This window comes from Lipotes vexillifer, unplaced genomic scaffold (genome assembly GCF_000442215.2).
Source record: "Lipotes vexillifer unplaced genomic scaffold, Lipotes_vexillifer_v1.1 scaffold1158, whole genome shotgun sequence".
Lineage (NCBI taxonomy): Eukaryota > Metazoa > Chordata > Mammalia > Artiodactyla > Lipotidae > Lipotes > Lipotes vexillifer.
Genome location: NW_006793745.1, coordinates 1,250,162 through 1,269,552, shown reverse-complemented (window position 1 = coordinate 1,269,552; position 19,391 = coordinate 1,250,162). Strand labels below are relative to the sequence as shown.

The 19,391-nt window shown below is 43.0% G+C and overlaps 1 protein-coding gene across 2 annotated transcripts in view; it reads left to right on the top strand.

The window, feature by feature from the left end:
* Positions 1-17,193, top strand: part of PTCD3 (pentatricopeptide repeat domain 3) — a 30,517-nt gene extending 13,324 nt beyond the window's left edge. The window contains exons 7-24 of one of the 2 annotated variants that reach the window (XM_007466743.1): positions 585-708; positions 2,536-2,651; positions 3,181-3,251; positions 4,364-4,451; positions 5,073-5,133; positions 5,380-5,465; positions 6,491-6,635; positions 7,306-7,356; positions 9,574-9,663; positions 9,929-9,957; positions 10,888-10,994; positions 11,915-11,993; positions 12,093-12,183; positions 13,899-13,984; positions 14,471-14,613; positions 16,124-16,165; positions 16,589-16,747; positions 17,041-17,193. In XM_007466743.1, the coding sequence (XP_007466805.1) occupies positions 585-708; positions 2,536-2,651; positions 3,181-3,251; positions 4,364-4,451; positions 5,073-5,133; positions 5,380-5,465; positions 6,491-6,635; positions 7,306-7,356; positions 9,574-9,663; positions 9,929-9,957; positions 10,888-10,994; positions 11,915-11,993; positions 12,093-12,183; positions 13,899-13,984; positions 14,471-14,613; positions 16,124-16,165; positions 16,589-16,747; positions 17,041-17,131 (1,659 nt within the window). In that variant the 3' untranslated portion in view covers positions 17,132-17,193. Of the gene's footprint in view, positions 1-584; positions 709-2,535; positions 2,652-3,180; positions 3,252-4,363; positions 4,452-5,072; positions 5,134-5,379; positions 5,466-6,490; positions 6,636-7,305; positions 7,357-9,573; positions 9,664-9,928; positions 9,958-10,887; positions 10,995-11,914; positions 11,994-12,092; positions 12,184-13,898; positions 13,985-14,464; positions 14,614-16,123; positions 16,166-16,588; positions 16,748-17,040 lie in introns of both variants that reach the window. The other variant, XM_007466742.1, reaches the window with a different exon arrangement.
* The last annotated feature ends 2,198 nt before the right edge of the window (positions 17,194-19,391 follow it).

Below are 19,391 nucleotides of genomic sequence, written 5' to 3'. Positions count from 1 at the left end.
TTTGCGGTACGCGGGCCTCTCACCGCTGCGGCCCCTCCCGCCGTGGAGCACAGGCTCCGGACACGCAGGCTCAGCGGCCATGGCCCACGGGCCCAGCCGCTCCACAGCACGCGGGATCCTCCCGGACCGGGGCACGAACCCGCGTCCCCTGCATCGGCAGGCGGACTCCCAACCACTGCGCCACCAGGGAAGCCCCTGTGGCACTTTTAACCAGGATTGGGAGGAAAGTAGGAAGGATGGTTTTAGCAAGGGAAAAATAAGTTCACCTTGAAATTGGGAAGTTTGGTTGGAAATTAGATTCTTCAGATATGGATTAAATATTTATGTTTGGGTGCTTTTAAATTCTCCGCCCCAAGCTAGGAGATCGCTAAGTAATCTTGTTTTGGAGACTAGAGAGGTTTTTTGAAATAAGTTGTATTCCCTACAGAGGTATTCTTGTTAAAAAAAAATAGTATCTGGTGCATGAAGCATGAATCGGAGCAGTGAAGTTTTATTTTGGTGTGTTGGTGATCAAAATTTTGTCCTACTCAGTTACCTTTCACGTTGCCCTGTTTGCAATAACTTTAGCCATCTTGTTTTCCTAGTGTTTTATGCCTGAGTACTTTGAACCTCAGATTGAAGATATAAGTGAGGCTGCTCTGCAGGAACGAATCAAGCTCAGAAAAGTCAAAGCTTCTGTGGACATGTTTGATCAGCTCTTGCAAGCAGGTGACTAAGTTCATTGGAAGCCTCTCTGGGAACATGGGCTTGGAAGTGGGCCACAGTTATGTGTGTGATCCAGATAAATGATGAGTATAAGTTACAAGTGCTGTGCTTCTTCCTCTGCTCAGTGGCTATGTTTGTGTTTTTTATAGTTTAGTAAGTCATGTTGTGCTTGAGCATCATTTTAAAACTGTGGGTGGAGTAGAGTTGCAACTTTGTTAGTATCTTGTCCTCTTGTGCTGTATCAGAGGTAGACAAATTATACAGCCATTCTTCCTTAGCTTCTGTTTTTAACATCAGGTGTGTACATACTGTATTCACATTTCCTGTATTCTTTAAGTATGTTTGGTAGGCATAAAGCAGACAAAAAAGAAATATTTAAAAAGGAAAGAGCGCTAAGCTGCGGGATCAGAGGTTTGGATAGGTTCTGGCACCAGTTAGCACTGTGGCCTTGAAAAAGTCACTTCTGTCAAATCCTGCGGCTCTCTGAATTTGATCTGGAAGAACCTCCAGGGGTGTAGATCTAGGTGCCAGGGCTTGTAAGCTGTCATGAGAATGTACCTATAGTAACATGGAAGGCAGCAGCATTAATTTTTAGAATCCCGAGTGCTGTTCAGTGATGTAGGAGAAAAATCAGCCAAACGTGCAAGAATAGAAACTGGACTGAATCACTCAGCACAGTCTTAAACACAACAAGAAACATTTACAGAAAGCTGTGTTTGATTTGAGAATTTTGGTGTGCTACTGTTAAAGCTTCGGATGTACAAATGAATTGCTGATGCAGGTTATCATTTAGGGAGGCTTTTCCCTCTGCTTGTTGAGTACGATAAACATCTTAGTACTAAGACTTGTCTTCCTTTGTTTTACACACTGTGTGGTATAGGCACATGCAGATGTTCAGTAAGCATTACTGAAGACAGTGTGTCAAACCCGTAACACTTGACTCATTCAGAGTAATGGAATGAGGCAACATACTGGGAGAGGAAACAAAATTTTATTATCAAGGCCGTAATAAGTGCCATACACTTTGCTAGGCATTTAATTATACAACACCTTATGAGCTGGTGTGCTTCTAGTCATTTTATAAAGGAAATACAAGTCATCTTTAGGGTTACACAGCTTTGAGATGGTAAGACCCAGTCAAGTTACCCTCCATCACCAGTGTCCCGTCCACTCTGCCATGCTGTCTTTTCTGGGCTTTTAAGTTTCCTGATGGGCATTTGTATTGTCAGTATATTTTCTTTAGAAAAATGCAGTTAGTTTTCTTTTAGAGCACTAAATTATGTTTCATACTTCTTCCTGTTCCCTTTTCTCCCCCTTCATAAGAGTCAAGATGGGAACATAATGTTTTGAGCAATAATTTTTTAAAGGCTACTATAATTAGGCATTTATGCTAGTATTTCTAGGCAGGTATTTCAGTGAGGGCCTGGACCCAAGTGGAATAGTTCTGCTTGCATTTGTAAAAATGGAACTGGCCCCGGGGGACAACGTGGCAATCATTTGCAGAGGGTTCAGTTTGAAGATGATAGTTAGAACCGTGAGATAATTTCTCTGGGGATATGAGTCCATAAAATAAATGAGGACAGGGTCAAACTTGATCTTGTGTTTTATCTTTTCTGTCACACAGCATTGTTAGGGATTGTGTCCTGTCTGCATCACTCCAAGTGTTTAAGCTGATGTGGAGTGCACACATCCATCAAGAAGGTGATGGATGAGACTGAATATGTAGCCAGGAAGGCCACAGCTCATAGAAAAAGTGAATAATTTTAATCTAATAGGCTTTAGTTCTTTGATGCTTCAAGGTTTCTTTCCCTTTTTTTCTCCTACCCACAGGAACCACCGTATCTCTGGAAACAACTAACAGTCTCTTAGATTTATTATGTTACTATGGTAACCAAGAGCCCTCAACTAATTATAATTTTCAACAACGTGAACAAGCAGAAGAGTTGGTAATGGCTTTGGCAGCGATTTGTAAAGTTTCTTTTGGTAGTAATACCTCCTCAGAGTAAGGCACGTTCTTGTGCCATGTGTCAGGGTCGAAGAGATTTGTTCTGAGGTGTGGTGTGGCATAGTACATAGCCTGGACAGAAGCGTGGAGAAGGAGACGGATTTTAACAATTGTTTTGCCCTGGTTCCCTCCTTAAAAATACTTTGACCTTGCCTGCCACATGCAGCAAACCTTTGACCAGAAATGTTGGGACAGGCCCCTTTGTTGTTGTTACTTAAAGTGATAGTATGATGTGTAAGGGACGGGGGGAAAACCCCCTGGTTCCAGCCCCCTCAAAAATTCATACGTAGGTGGGCAGAGAGGAGTGAGCATGCTCTACACTTTAGAAATTAATATTTCTTAATAAACACTGGGTTTCCTTTTTGCCTTCTATTGGATCTGTTATTTCCTTTGCTTTTCTGAAGTTTCCTCAGAGAATGCATTCCATTGTCTTATTTTGTTTTATATCTGTTGGTGATGGTTCATTTCAGGAAGAGGCCACAGAGGGAAATAACGAGAAACCTCAGAAGGCGGCTGGTCATGAGCTTGGGGTTACTTGGAGGTATGTTACAGCATGATTAGAACTTTGTGTTATGGCTCCGTACAGTGCGTGGAATGTTCCCCATCAGCCCCTGAAGAAGATACGATCCTGGAATATTCTAAAATGCAGTTTGTTTTCAGTGTGCCGTATAAATGTCTCGGTTGGTTTTCATATGTGTTTGGACCGTTTTTCATTAGATCTTTACCTCCAACCAGCGGCACAAAGTTGACACCTGACTTCTTCTTTCCATCTAACTCCATGCAACCTTCATGGTCTGGTTCTTTTGGTAGTTTCATCAGTAGTCCTACCTTGCAGTATATACCTCTAATTCTAAAAGATTCAGTTTTTTATTATGTTAGAATACACATGCTAGAGCATAGTTCTAAGTTCAGACTAGTGGCCAGCAAACAGAAGTATTCACTTCCGAACAAAAGGTGAATATCGTTTAACATTTCAGAATTAAATTAACTGAGTAGAAGCATCTAAATAAAAGAAAGGTATTTCATATGGATGTCTGCAAAAGGGAAGCTACCATTAATATCTAAAGTCTTTTTTGAAGTGATAAAATGAATAGAATCAAAAATTAAATTTTTTCAGTAGATATTAATAATTTCTCATAGTGGTTAAGAGCATTGACTGTGGAGTACCATTTTGGCCCAAATCCTGGTTCTGTCTGATTTCCAAGACATATTGGTAACAGGGAGAATCAAGGTACAGCATGATTTGTATAACATTGCACATTGATAGGCTAGAATAGGACAAAGGATTCTAGAGACACCCCTTGTCTGTGGTTGCCTCTGGGGAATTGTATCCAATTGAAAGAGGGTGGGGAAACGTCACTATGTACCCTGCTGTGCAGTTTGCTTTTTGTTTAATACCTTGAGTATATGTTACACCTTTTCAGTCCTGGTTCTGCCACTTAGCCTGTAAAGCCTTGGACAACTTAAGGTCTCTGAGCCTCAGTTTTTCCTGTTTTCAAAATGATGATAACCATGTCTTCCACTCTGGGTGGCAAGAATTACTTGGAATTATATGCCTAAAATGCTTAGTACGGTGCCTGGAACATGGTAAGTTGGTGGCTATTACTGGTTTTTCCTGTTTCCTCTGGTTCACATTTACTTTCTTATGTCTAGAGCAAAAAACAATGCTGAGAGAATCTTTGCTCTAATGCCAGAGAAAAACGCACATTCCTACTGCACAATGATCCGAGGAATGGTGAAGGTAACGTTTGTTTTATATATCTTTTTTTGTTTGTTTTTTTTTTTTTTTTTGCGGTACGCGGGCCTCTCACTGTTGTGGCCTTTCCCGTTGCGGAGCACAGGCTCCGGATGCGCAGGCTCAGCGGCCATGGCTCACGGGCCTAGTCACTCCGCGGCATGTGGTATCTTCCCGGACCGGGGCACGAACCCGTGTCCCCTGAATCTGCAGGTGGACTCTCAACCACTGCACCACCAGGGAAACGCTGTTTTATATATCTTTATCTTCCCCTAAATCAGCACTTCTCAACCTCAGAACTGTTCACAGTTGGGCCAGATAATCTGCTGTTGTGGAGCTGTCCAGTGCCTTGAAGGGCGTTGAGGAGCCGCTCCTGTCTACTGCATGCTGGTGGTCCATCCTTCCCGCCCCAGCTGTGACAGCCAAAATGTCTCCAAGCATTATTCAGTGTCTCCTGGGAAGCAGCGTTGCCCCAGTAGAGAACCACTGCACGGAGGATACGTTTCTTGAGAATGAGACCATGTCTGTTTACTACTGTGTTCCCAAACCCTAGAGCAGTCGATACTCACATATTTCCTAAATGAACAAATTTGATGATCCTTAATTTTCATACTTTCCCCTTTCCAGCACCGAGCTCCTACGCAGGCATTAAACTTGTACACTGAATTATTAAACAACAGACTTCGTGGTAAGTGTGTTTGGAGAACTCCCCTCTGTCCCTCCTTTTCTTTCCTTCTCTCAGGCATCTGTAAAATCTCAGGATTTTACCTCAGTCATTTGTTCATTCTTAATCTTTTCCTGTGGTATTGGTGATTGAAGCAGGAGTCCAGAGCCAGAGAAAAGAATAGTTTTCTAGTTTTGTGGGCATGTGTGCATGTCTTTGCCTTTAATCTTCAACCCCAAATTTTGTTAAAGTAGTTTTCTTCTTTTATAGCTGACGTACACACCTTCAATTCATTGATTGAAGCAACAGCATTCGTGGTGAATGAGAAATTAGAAGAAAAATGGAATAATATATTGGTAAGGAGGAACTCTCACTTTGTCTTCTAATAGGCCTAAAATATTGTTTGCTAGGAGTACGTGGGTTGGAGACAGCATTCACTGAGCATCTTCATGGCAGTCACTGTTCTGGGCGCTCAGCTCATGGTGACCTGTTCACACCCTTCCAGCAACCCTGTAGTTTATGTAGGTGTATGTGACATGTGACCCAAGCATACAGCTCGAATCCAGGAAGACCTGGGTTGCTTTATTCACTTATTTCTCATAATGGTTTTTTCATTAAAATGAGACACATTTATTGAAAAACTTTATTAGCTAAGATTTAAAAAATTGAGGGGCTTCCCTGGTGGCACAGTGGTTAAGAATCCGCCTGCCAATGCAGGGGACACAGGTTCGAGCCCTGGTCCAGGAAGATCCCACATGCCGCAGAGCAACTAAGCCCGTGTGCCACAACTACTGAGCCTGTGCTCTAGAACCCTTGAGCCACAACTACTGAGTCCATGTGCCACAACTACTGAAGCCCGCGTGCCTAGAGCCTGTGCTACGCAACAAGAGAAGCCACCACAATGAGAAGCCCGTGCACCACAACGAAGAGTAGCCCCCGCTTTCCAAAACTAAAGAAAGCCCACAGCAGCAACAAAGACCCAATGCAGCGAAAAATAAAATTAATTTTTTAAAAAGATTGAAATCACTGGATTGAAGTGACAGGAATAGAAACCGTGTTATACCATACTGCACATGTAAAAAAGGAAAAAACGCAATCCATTCTAGTCTGCTCTCTTGCTTCAGTCTCAAACTCACTGGGCCGCTAAAGGCAGTTGGACACCTTGATCACATGGGGTCAGGGTAACTGATGGAGGGAATTCTCTAAGGGGCAGAGTTACTGGTCCTGCTACTTACTAGATAATTTTGAAATTGGGGATGTGTTTATTAATCTACTTTAAACATAGGCAGAGAGCCCGAGTCTTTTTTAGTATGTTACATCAGTTTATTGGATAAATTACCTACCAGGCATAAAAAATACTTCCTGCTTTTGATTCAACTAGGACCTGCTGAAACAAATGGTTGCACAGAACGTGAAACCCAACCTACAGACTTTTAATACTATTCTGAAATGTCTCCGGCGATTTCATGCAATTGGAAAATTGCCAGCCTTACAGACCTTACGGGAAATGAAAGCCATTGGAATAGGTGAGGATGTGTCCTAGTGTCCCTCACTGAAGACAGTGCTGACCAGAGGTTTCAGGTCCAGACAAGCAAAAAAGCGACTGTAAACTCTTTTGCTGTTTACATAGTATGTTGGGAATTTCCTTTCCACCATTTGGCACATTTTAATTACGTGTATTTACTATAATGGGAGCTCTTCTATCATCCTTGTGTTGTTTATAGGAAGTTACTTTCTTTTAGTAGTTTAGGTACTTCTTTATGGATTTCTTAATTTTAGGGAGAATTGTTCTCCTACAGTTGGCTGGTTTTAAACTCGTGACATTTTCTAGCATAATTAAGTATTTGAACCCAATTGTGTGCTAGTGTGTTGTATATTTTTCAGTAATTTATTGAAGGATGTTTTGGGAATCAATTCACTTTGGTATGCTTTAGTTTTCTTAAATGAAACTCATTGTGCATTGGCTGTAATAGGTGTCTGGACTTTCTAAGAGGGATTCAACCTCTGTGACACCTTTCCATCTTTACACTGATCATATGAGCTAGCAAGATGTCTTTGTTCAGAGGAACAGAAATGTATCTTTTACTTAAATACCAACATTAGTATGTTTTTAGTTCAGTGTGCCTCAGTAAGCTGTATTTTGCATAGCTGTGTTTGACTTTTTTTTTTTTTTCTCTATGTACCTGGTAATATAAGAACCCTCGCTTGCAACGTATCACTATATTATTCAGCTGTTTTATCAACATGGTATGTATGTCATTATGCTACTAATTTATGTAGAAATTAGGCTAACTTCACTGTTTATGAATTAAGACTAGACAGTTCACAAAATAACATTGTCTACAGCCTGAGCAAAATGTTACTCTTGAGGGGAGTAACATCTTGTTTGTGATATAAAACTTGAGCTGGAGGGGAGGGAGGTCATTAAATGTACTAACAAGGATGGTGGGGCTTCCCTGGTGGCACAGTGGTTAAGAACCTGCCTGCCAATGCAGGGGACACGGGTTCGAGCCCTGGTCCGCGAAGGTCCCACATGCCGCAGAGCAACTAAGCCCGTGCGCCACAACTACTGAGCCTGCACTCTAGAGCCCGCGAGCTGCAACTACTGAACCATGCGCCTAGAGCCCGAGCTCCGCAACAAGAGAAGCCATTGCAATGAGAAGCCCGTTCGCCACAACTACTGAGCCTGCACTCTAGAGCCCGCGAGCTACAACTACTGAACCATGCGCCTAGAGCCCGAGCTCCGCAACAAGAGAAGCCATTGCAATGAGAAGCCCGTGCACCGCAACGAAGAGTAGCATCCGCTCGCCGCAACTAGAGAAAGCCGCGCACAGCAACAAAGATCCAATGCAGCCAGAAATAATTATTTTTTTAAAAAAAAGAAAGGATGGTGTACAGTTTTGGTCAGGAGAAACTAGTCTGGAGTTCCTTTTGCTCTCCAGAGCTGTGCTGTCCAATACAGTAGCCACTTAGCCACACATGGCTATTTAATTAAAATTAAATAAAATTAAAAATTACTTCATGGCATTAGTGCTCAGTAGCCGCTTGTAGCTGCTGGCTACATGTTCAGCGATGCAGGTGCAGAGCATTCCCATCCTTGCAGGAAGCTGCTGGACCGTGCTGCCCCACAGTAACCTTAACTTTATTTTGAAACCTCATGGGAGAACCTTGAGGCTCTGTTTTTCACCTAGTTTTAGGTCAGCTGTGCTCTATTGAATGGACTTTGGAGCAAGGCACACCTGAGTTGAAATTTCACCTCTACCATTTACCACCTGTGTCAGAAGGAACTGGATACCTTACCTGAGTGATGCCACCATGGTGTAATGATGAAGTGAATTATGCACAGTGTCCTGTCCTGTGCTTGGAAGGCAGGTAGTAGGCACTCACAGTCTGTTGGTTCCTATCCATTTGCCCCAACCTGAGAAAGAACCTCTGGGTTCAGAAATGACAATTCTAGTCCTTCTGTCCTGTGGTAGACTTTATGTGTGAAAACAACAGAAAACCTTGATTGTCTGTTTTGGAGGGCTAGTTTTACAAAATTCACATTCTCACCTATCGGGAAGTAAGGGCAGTTAACTGACTTTATCTTGAAAACAGGTAAACAGTTTCCATGGTAATTCTGTCTTCCAAAATTTTATTCAACTTTGGTGTCATTTTGCTGAAACTATTATTTCTGACCCCAAAGCCTATTCCATTTCTCCGCAACATCACATATCACTTTGGTTCTGTTGCTACTAAAGTCATTGGTACTTGTGCTTCCTGAGTAATATACCCAGGGCCGTGGGGGGAGGAGTGTTGGTGTGTGTGAGGGATATAAATTGGCTGCCTGTAATAATAATTTCTAGGACTTTACCCAAAGGAGAAAGCCTAAAATAATGAAGAAATGATACATATAAAATAGGTTATTATAAAACTAACAGAATAATTAGGATTACTAACAAATGAAAACATGCTTGAGGAACTTCAAAAGTACATCTGTGCTGTCATGGAAAGTATATTATCACTTGCATATGGATAAGGTGGGGAAGGGATGTGGATTAATAATGTGAAATGTTTAACTGGAAATGTCACAGGTGCATTTTAATTCTACAGTTTTCTTGGCTCTCATCCTGGTTATATTTAAAAGGAGCGCAAATGTTTATTAGCAAAAACGTGTTTGTTTTCTAAGTATGCAGGCTTAGTGAGGGTCTGTCTGTCTCCCGTTTCAATGCAAGTCGACCTTGTGAGGAGCCTAAGAAGGAAGGAAGGGTGCTCCGTTGGGAGCACCTGTAGCTGTCCCAGGTCTTGGGGAGAGCTGCACGCTGTGCAGAGGGTGCGCTCGTTGCTTGAGCAGGGGTGCGCCCGGCCAGCTCCATTCCTTGGGTGGAGGAAGGAGAAATGTGGCCTTACCACTAGTTCTGCGCGCCCGGTGGTTGTACGGGAAGTGGACTCGTTAGAAAACCCAGTTGCCTTCTTGTTCTGCAGAAAACCCTTCAAAAGGATCGTCCCTCATCATCTATGACATCATGAACGAATTAATGGGAAAGAAATTTTCTCCAAAGGACCCGGATGACGGTATGTACAGAAATTGCTTGTATAAGACAGAGAGCCCTGTTTTCCTGACTGCCGGGTATTAGAGCCTTGTGATGAGGACAGGGTTTAATTTAGCTTAGTAATTCTTGGAAGCTATATGCTGCCTGTGCTTCCTCTCCTGAGTTTTTAACACCGTTAGGTTTGTCTTACACGTTATAAGTTTTGTTGCCAGGATTTTTATTAATGTTACTGACTTGAAAACGTTTTATCCATAGTAACCAAGGCTCTTGTGAACTTTGATTTTCAGATATGTTTTTTCAGTCAGCCATGAGGGTTGTAAGTACAATTTCTTGCTTAACTTTTGTTTTCCTTTTTTCTTTTATCCATCTTCTAAATTCATCATTGGGGAGGTGGGGGGATTCTCCCTGATTCTTTCACTTCCTGACTCTTATATTCATGTCTTTAGTTCTAATTTTTCATTCCTCTAAAATCTCTACAAAATCACAACATTCCTGCCCTGTGTTTATTGTATACATTTTCTTTTTTCATACCTTTCTTCAGAAAGTAAGGTTTGAAAGTAAGGTTTCAGAGTATTTCATATTTGCCTATTGGTAACTCTTTAAATTGATGGTTTTTAAGTTTGGTTTTTCATCCTTATCATGCTTATCATAGGAAAAATTTTCAAGCAGTTTCAGAATGAACTAGCATATCCTATTACTCCCTAATATATATTATTATATATATATTATTCCGTAAGGACAATTGCTTTACATTTTAGTGAGTGTCCTTCCAGGTTTTCTCCTTTGGTTATTCAGACATGCACATCCAGACTCATTTCCGTGTCATCTTGTTTGTTGACAGCAGTACAGTTATTTCACAGGAGGGAAGGACTTCTCCTGTGGGTGGGTTTTGGAGTTATTTCATTGTTTCTTTGCCAGTATAGTGATGCTGGAGTGAGCACTCCAGCTGTCTTGTGCATGGCAACCAGGTGTTTTCATATAGTTACTAAATATAGGTATAATTACTAGATTAAGGTTATTTTGTTTTAAATATCACGGAACTTGGTGATTTGTTTTGATTCCTCCCTCCCCCCCATTTTCTTGTAATTCATTTGCTGTCAACCAATAATAATGTTAAATCAGCATAGATGTTTCCGCAGGTAACTGTACTTATTTTCTTGATATAATGAGCTCTTTATGTAATGAGTCACTGTTTGGCTGATAAGGATCGCAGAATGATGCTTATTTACTACTTGTAAATTTTCAGTGCTCATCTCTCAGAGATCTAGAACTTGCTTACCAGGTCCATGACCTTTTAAACACTGGAGACAACCGGAAATTCATTGGACCCGATCATCGGCGTAATTTCTACTAGTAAGTGTATTGGAAATGTATCCTTCTGCATTAATGGAGCACCTGTATGCAACCAGTTGTCAGTTCTGCCAGTGGGAGGCTGTTGGCGGCCTAATTTTAGGCAGCTTGACCCTGACTTAACAGTGCAAGTTAATTGAACACTTGAAGAGTCAAGCAGTGGTAAAACTGATTTGTCAGACTGAGATGTCTGCTGTCTATCTTTTAAGCTGTTTTTATTTGTGACACTTTGGGGTTTTTTCTTGTTGTTTTTGTTTGTTTTTTGTTTTTTTTCACCGCACAGCGTGCAGGATGTTAATTCCATGACCAGGGATCTATCCCGCAACCCCTGCAATGGAAGCGTGGAGTCTTAACCACTGGACTGCCAGGGACGTCCCTGTACCACTTTAAATCCATATATCTTTTCCCTGTAAACTCTCCTATTTTATGTTTTTGAATTCATAGGAGGGTGGGTCCCTAAAGATTTCATCGCAGCCTCACTTGTTTTTGAAGAAGAACATGTTGGAGCCCAAAGAGACTCCTTAAATGGGTTTGCTTTTAAGCAGAGAAAAACAAGAACTTAAGGAGGCAGACTGTTTATAGGTGTGTGATGGTTCTCTTCTTTGTGGTCCAAATCCTCGCTTTACGTTGAATGCTTTTAAAATGAATAGGAGATCCACTCTCTCCTCAGCATGAGCTGAGAGTATAACCAGGAGGTGGCATCAGTGACTGGTTGAGGATTAGAAGGTATTAACTGGAAAGTCCAGAAAGCACAGTTAGCAGCACCTCCTGGGTCAAGCATTGGCCTGTGTAACGTGAAAGTGTGTGTAACTTATTGTCTTTAAATTCTGTGTAACGTGTCATCATATGACTGTGCTGTAATTTAATCATTCCCCTATTAAGCACGGATTTTAAACTAAACATGCTTTCTTTCTCCATTACAGTTTCAAGTTCTTTGGTTTGCTTTGTCTAATGGAACAAATTGATGTCACCTTGAAGTGGTATAAGGACCTGATACCTTCAGTAAGATGATTCATTACTTAACCATTTATCATTGTAGATGTTTGTGGTTGTCTTTGCTGAGTAATACTTGAAAAATGTATTTGTATTTTTCTGAATCAGGTATTCTTTCCACATTCCCAAACACTCATAGATCTTCTCCAAGCGTTAGATGTGGCCAATCGGCTAGAATTGATTCCTCAGATCTGGAAAGGTCAGTTTCAGCTTTTGTGTCCCGACCCATCTCATTTTGTCTTATGTTTTGATTAACAAGCATGTTAACACTGTTAGGGAAGAAAACTTCCTTTTTTTTTAAAATTTTTTTATTACTACTCTTTATTTATGTTTTGGCTTTGTTTGGGTCTTCCTTGCTGTGCACGGCCTTTCTCTAGTTGCAGCGAGAGGGGGCTGCTCTTCGTTGCGGTGCTCAGTCTTCTCATTGCAGTGGTTTCTCTTGTTGTGGAGCATGGGCTCTAAGCATGCGGACTTCAGTAGTTGTGGTACGTGGGCTCAGTAGTTGTGGCTCGTGGGCTCTAGAGCACAGGCTCAGTAGTTGTGGTGCACGGGCTTAGTTGCTCCACGGCATGTGAGATCTTCCCGGACCAGGGCTCCTTCAGTAGTTGTGGTGCGTGGGCTCAGTAGTTGTGGCTCGTGGGCTCTAGAGCACAGGCTCAGTAGTTGTGGTGCACGGGCTTAGTTGCTCCACGGCATGTGAGATCTTCCCGGACCAGGGCTCAAACCCGTGTCGCCTACGTTGGCAGGCGGATTCTTAACCACTGCGCCACCAGGGAGGTCCCCAAAACTTCCATTTTTGACTAAATTGAATGCAGTAGTTGAGGTCTACTTCGGGGTCATTTGCTCATGTTACATATTGGATTGCATGAGTGACAGTGTAGTGGAAAAGACCTAAATTGGTTCCTTTGTGACAAGAAAAGGCTGGGTTTTGTGCACTTGTGTGACATCAGTGTTAATTACCTGGGACACCCCAAATATCAACCCCTGAAGCCTGTGCCGTTCGTTCCTCTATACCATGTTGCATCACTGTGCTTCAGTAGCTAACCAGGGGCTTCTCTGGTGGAGCAGTGGTTAAGAATCCGCCTGCCAGTGCAGGAGACATGGGTTCAATCCCTGGTCCGGGAAGAGCCCACATGTCGCAGAGTAAGTAAGCCTGTGCGCCACAACTGTTGAGCCTGCGCTCTAGAGCCCACGTGCCACAACTGCTGACGCCCGAGCACCTAGAGCCCACGTTCCGCGACAAGAGAAGCCACTGCAGTGAGAAGCCCGCACACCGCAAGGAAGAGAAGACCCCGCTCGCCGCAGCTAGAGAAAGCCCGCGTGCAGCAACGAAGACCCAACACAGCCAAAAATTTAAAAATAAGTTAAATAAATAAATTTTTTTAAAAAAGCTAACCAGTCAGTGATACTCAGGTTTCTAAGAAACAGCCATGACTGTGGGTTTGTGTGTGTGGTTATGTGTGTAAATTGGCTGCAGAAGATGCTGTATCTCATCCACTAGGTGACTGATCATAAAAAATCAGTTTCTGTCTGCCTCAAGTTGCCTTGAGACAGAGACTGTAGCCCTGCCCTCCTACCTTACAAGGCTGCTCTAATGATAGTGTACAAGGACTATTGACGATTCCCACGTGCTGTAAAACCACGTAGAGCTGGTGGCTGCTGGAGTGTGGTGCACGTGCCGTGTTAATGCTTGCCTGGGAGCACGTTACTGGTGCTGGCTTTCACTGCTCATTTGTCCTTTCCTACCATGAATCATGCTGCTAGTTTTCTGGAATCCTGGAATACATGTCAGTAATGTATGTTCACCCCTCCAAAAAAATATGGGTGACTGCTGACAGTGGACAAAGGTCAGCCAAAGAGTCTTGGTTTTACATGCCAGTGATCACTTCTCACTCTGTTCTTTTTTGTTTCAAGATAGTAAAGAATATGGTCATTCTTTTCGCCGTGACCTAAAAGAAGAGATTCTGATGCTCATGGCAAGGGATCGGCACCCACCAGAGGTAGGCTTGTGTTGACACTCAGGTTTTGCTGTTGTTATTAGATGTATACTAACCAGTGTATCCTCTAATACTGACAGCCGGTGAGGGTCATTTCCATGGTTTTACCTATCATTGTGGAGAATTCTGCCATCTGAAGTCACTCTTATTCCTCTAGTCCAAAGCAAGCAGCATGAAAATGGATCCTCTCTATCCTAACAGTGAATAGCAGCTTGCCTTCTTTTAAATTCCTCTCTAAAAAGAAAACCCGGATTTGAATTTGGATTTGAAATATGTGGCTGATCCCATTATTACCCCAGGGCAGAGTGCTTTGCTTTTTTTTTTTTTTTTTTTTAAAATACTGTATTACTGTGTGCTGTACGTGTGATGTGTTCCAACGGTAAAATGCATTGCTTAAAAATTTTAATGGTCCTATGGAGTCTCCTGAACTTAAATTCTCATAAAACCAGTTGGGCATTTCTGCTGACTCTCAGAGCGTCTCAGCTGCAGGTGGCGTTTGCTGACTGTGCTGCAGATATCAAATCGACTTATGAAAGCCAGGATGCCAGACAGACGGCTCCCAGTTGGCTGGCCAGCTCTCTGAACTGCATAGCCGTCCTCTTCTTAAGGGCCGGGAGAACCCAGGAAGCCTGGTGAGTACAGCACATGCCACACATGTCACTGGAAGCATCTGTACTTGGATCTCAGAGAACTTTTACCCGGTCATTAGAGTTTCTCTAATTTGGCTGTATACTGTGTAGTTTATCAGGAGACAAACAAGTTTTTACGTACTGAGTTTTCTATAGGAATTTCCAAATACCAACCAAAAAAGCAAACTTGGGGAAGAGGAACCAGTATACGTGGTGTGTTTAAGAGAAGGTGTGGTTCAGTGAGCTCATTCTCTTTCCGTTTTTTGTTTTCTGTATTCGTGGGCGACTCACTTCTCTGTTCACTTAAGTAGAACAAAGTCATCAGAGAATCTTAATTTTGAAAATGTTTTGGTCATTTGGTTTATTCAAGTCATCTCATGGATGCTTCTTCCCCCACCCCACCCCCCAGCTTAAAATGTGGGCTGTGTACTGGGATTTCCAGAAACTGGCATTTTACCAGTTTACTAAACCTGGCCTTGACTAGAACCCGTCTTTGGTTTGTGCCACTGTATTCTAGTTCTGTGTGTTCATCAGCACTTCACTCACATACTAATTTCTGGTGTTTAACTGTGAATAGAGACCTTATGCATAGTCGTTTTTCCAAAAGTGGAGAAGTCAGTGAGAGTCCTTGCTAGGGGCAGTCACAGTTGGGTGGTTCCGATGTGTATTGTTTTGGATATAACCGTGTGTTGGTGTTAAGAGCCAGTGACAGGGGTTGTTATTCCTGGCTGTTCACTAGAGAGGACCTTAATTTGAACATGATGGTCAGTCCACGGTGTGGGTGTTCGCTCTCTCCACGAAAGGTTGCTGAAGGCTTTGCTGCCTCCTCTGATTGTTAACTGGTGGCGAATCACACAGCCGGCTACACAGCTGCTGACAAACATTTGATGCTTGGACTTGTCGACTAGGGCAGGTTAACACACGTTTGTTATGAATCAGGCTGTGATGATTGGCGCAGGGGTACGGACCTCAGCTGATCATGGGAGCTGAGTGTATGTGTTTGTCCTTTGTCCTGCGTGTGGCATGATGACGGCAAGCACTTACACGAGACTGATGCCTTAATCTGAGCCTGCTCTTCATAACGTCGTTTTAGGACACACTGAACTCACACTGGATTGTAAGAGAAAAGAGGTCAAATTGTATTTGCGTCCCTCTCTTCCCACTGCCCACATAATATCATACATTCCCTCCCTGGGGGGACTGAAGTGATCCTCTGCAGGAGGATATGCCCCAGCAATTCTCAACGCTGGCAACAAAGCAGATTTGCCTTTGAAATTTGTAATGTAATGTGCATATATGAAGTTTGGGAAGAGGGGGTTGAGGCACCTGGGGTGATTCTGATGGGAAGACAGGGCTGGGAGCTGGTGGAGCTCACAGACGTGTCTCCAGGAGCTTCCCCTGTGGTTGTCAGGAAGGACACTTGGTCTCTGAGTCCAGGAGAAAAGCTATGGTCATTCGATTGCCTTCTGTTCTATTAGTATTCATAATCTTTTTCCTATCTCATCTTGAACAGGAAAATGCTGGGGCTTTTCAGGAAACATAATAAGATCCCTGGGTAAGTTCAAGTTAACAGGGCTGCCTGGGGACATCCTGGATTAGCCACATGCGTTTAACTCTTATTGGGGGAAGGGGGTTGGAATTTCCTCACATACCTCAGCCATGGCAATTGGGCACTTTTCTGTTAGGCAGGTAGGTGATCGGTCACTCCTACCATGTAAGGCATCCTGAGGCAAGCGCTGTTTTTTTCAATCTGTGCTCAGTGATCACAGCATGCTGGGGATACATTGGCTAGATCCTCAGTGAAGGCTTAATGAATCAGTGTTCATTATTTATTTGGCCCTTTAAAGTTAGACTCCATGTAACTGTCTGCAAAGCTACTGTTGAGGATTTTATGACTGATCTTTGTAAGATACTAGATTTTGTATGTAAATCTTTGAGGGGTTTAGTTGGGGAATGTTGACAGTTTTGCCTTTTACAGGAATGAGTTGCTGAATGAGTTTATGGACAGTGCAGAAGCATCTGGCAGCCCTGCCCAGGCCATTGAGATAGTGAAGCTGGCAGGTGCATTCAGCTTACCTATTTGTGAGAGCCTCACCCAGAGACTAATGGCTGACTTTACCCTCAGCCAGGAGCAGAAGTAAGTGGGTCCTGTATCATCACCATCAAGGAAAGTTATGAAAATGGAGCAGACCATTTGTCTGTCTGCCCATTCAGATGTTTGTAGCTTTCTACCCCCCTGAACTTCCTTTCCTTGCAGAAAGTCAGGATGTATTGGTTTAATGATATTTTTCGTTTGTCATAAAAGTCAGGGAGGCCTATAGGTTTATTTGCTGGTTAGAACCTTTTCCTTTGTTGCTTTAGTGCAGCTTCAGAGTCCCCCAGCCCCAAACCTGAGTTGCAGTGTAACCCTCCCATTTATTTTTCTTACAGGGAAGCCCTGGGAGACCTAACTGCATTGACGAGTGATAGCGACAGTGACAGCAGCAGTGACAGTGACAATGACGTCGGCAAAGGCAAATAAAAGTGGTCGAATCAGGAGCTGCTGTGGCCTAGCATGGCTGTTGTGATTACACTTGAGAACTGAGATGTTAGTATTTAATTGTAATGTGAAGAAAACAAGAGAATACAGATTTGGTGAATCTTGATAACGCTTACTTGTTTACGTTTAATTCCTGAACTAAACCATCCATGCCAGGGTTACCACATGAACAGAAGGGGCACTACCATTTTCATTTCTTTGGACACATGTTGTGATGTTAAGCTCCACACAACTGCAGTGTTTGTCAGCTGGTGTCAGTGTGGTTTGCCCCTCCCCTATTGGGGACTGTAGCCTTTGTTGGCTGATGCTATGACCTGACACTTCCTCCAACTCAGAAAGCGTCTAAGGGAAGTTTTTGTACAATTACATCACAGTTGATACTGGGTCAGTAGTAGCCAAGTTCAGGGATATTTATATGTGGGAAATTATTAATCTTAGAACTGATTAAACAACATCAGGAGTTCAGGCTGCAGAGCTGGGAAGATGAAGACTGTAAATAAATACTGTAACTGAGGTACGTATGTGTGCATTTCCATTATTTTTATAAGACAGCCCACAGTCTCCCACTAGGCTTGGGGCTTGCACGAGTGTTTCATCTCTGCCTTTCTCTCTCTGTGTGAGTGCTGGCACCTTCTTCAGTTGTGCTGCACTTAAAGTGGTCTAAATGTATGTGGTGACGAGAGGATTGAAGTGTCTTCTTGACATAATTGTGTATTGCTGGTAATCGAGCAGGTCAAGAACCTCTACTCCAGCCTCTCTCATGACTTGCAAGTGGTATGGGAAGCAAACAGGAACTTGTGAGGCTTGCAGGAGCTTCACAAGGGTTCCTAGCACAGGCTGCTTAGCTCATAATCTGGTGGCCAGATTTACCCAGGCATCCCAGGGGTTCTCCTCGGATGAGCAACTTCATCCTTACCCTGCCGGGGTTGCCATTTATGGGCTACTGTATTGAACATGTGTCTGTGACATGCGCCTGTCCCCATCATCTCCATTTGGCTCTCCTCTGGCCAGGACCTAGTCATACATCCTCCGAAACCTAGGTATTGACTCATGTTTTCTCCTAGATCACCAGAATTTAAGACATCTAAGTGAGAGGCAGAGGGCAGGGGAAATGACAGCAATTAGCTACTTAAGTATTCATGTGCATCGCCCCAGTAGGCCCTTGACATAGCAAATGAGCAAAAGGGATAGGTAGGGCAGATTAGCCTCTGATCTCGCCTTAAAAGCTGCAAAGAGAACTTGGCTGCCTGGAAGCTTCTGTAAACTTGGCCCCTCCCTTTCCCTCTGGTTCATCAGCGCCTGGAAATGGCTGATTCTTCTGGGCCGAGTATGCATTCAGTGCAATCCTTGTAGATGCAGAACACTTCCATTGCCGGGGAATCCTGCCAGAGAACAGTCCTCAGCATGGTGCTTTGCAGCTATGGCGTTGATGGGGGAAAGGTCCATCTGGGCTGATGGCACATGAATTTGTAGTGGACTTTCCAAGTGGGTGATGTTGTTGGCCATGTGGTCTTAACCCTGTGCTACAGACATTCCAGATTCCTATTCTGGGCAAAATAACTGCTTCCAGCTTTTCAGAAAAAAATTAAGGAAGGCCTGTAGGATTGGCCTCCATTCTCTCTTTAGCCTCTAATAGTATAAGGTGTTCTGTTTTTCTATGCCAAAGTTAATAACCTATCAATTTTGGTTTTGGTTCAATAGAACATTTGAGTACCCTTAATAAAATGGATTGTCTTACATCTTTCAAACTGCAGGGTTTGAAATCAGTTTTTGCAGATGATGACTAGAATATTTTAATGAAATGGATTAGAAAATTGAGTACATTGCATATGTTAAAGTTGTGTGACATTCTTACAGCACCACAGATATATGCATATTGATAAACAGGTGTAAGTGTACCTGATGGCGATGTAAATTATTTTACTGCTGGTAAAAGGACGTGCTGTAAGATGGCAGTCACCGGGAGTGTAGATGGGCAGGGCAAGGTTTACAGAATCATTTAGATTAGATCTCAGTGGTAGAGTGTCAGTTTACCCGAGAAATGGGCGTATTTTATTCGGTTGATTAAGGCAGTGTGCTAGGACATGGAGTGAGCAAATGTAAGGTACACAAAGTGGGGGTGAAGGAGTCTCCAGCCTGGCACAGGAAGGAGCCTAACCTGTAAAAGAATGTTGTCTAGGGCCTTTCCTGGACAAAGTAACCATCACCCATATGATCACCTTCAACATCAAGATATTGTCCT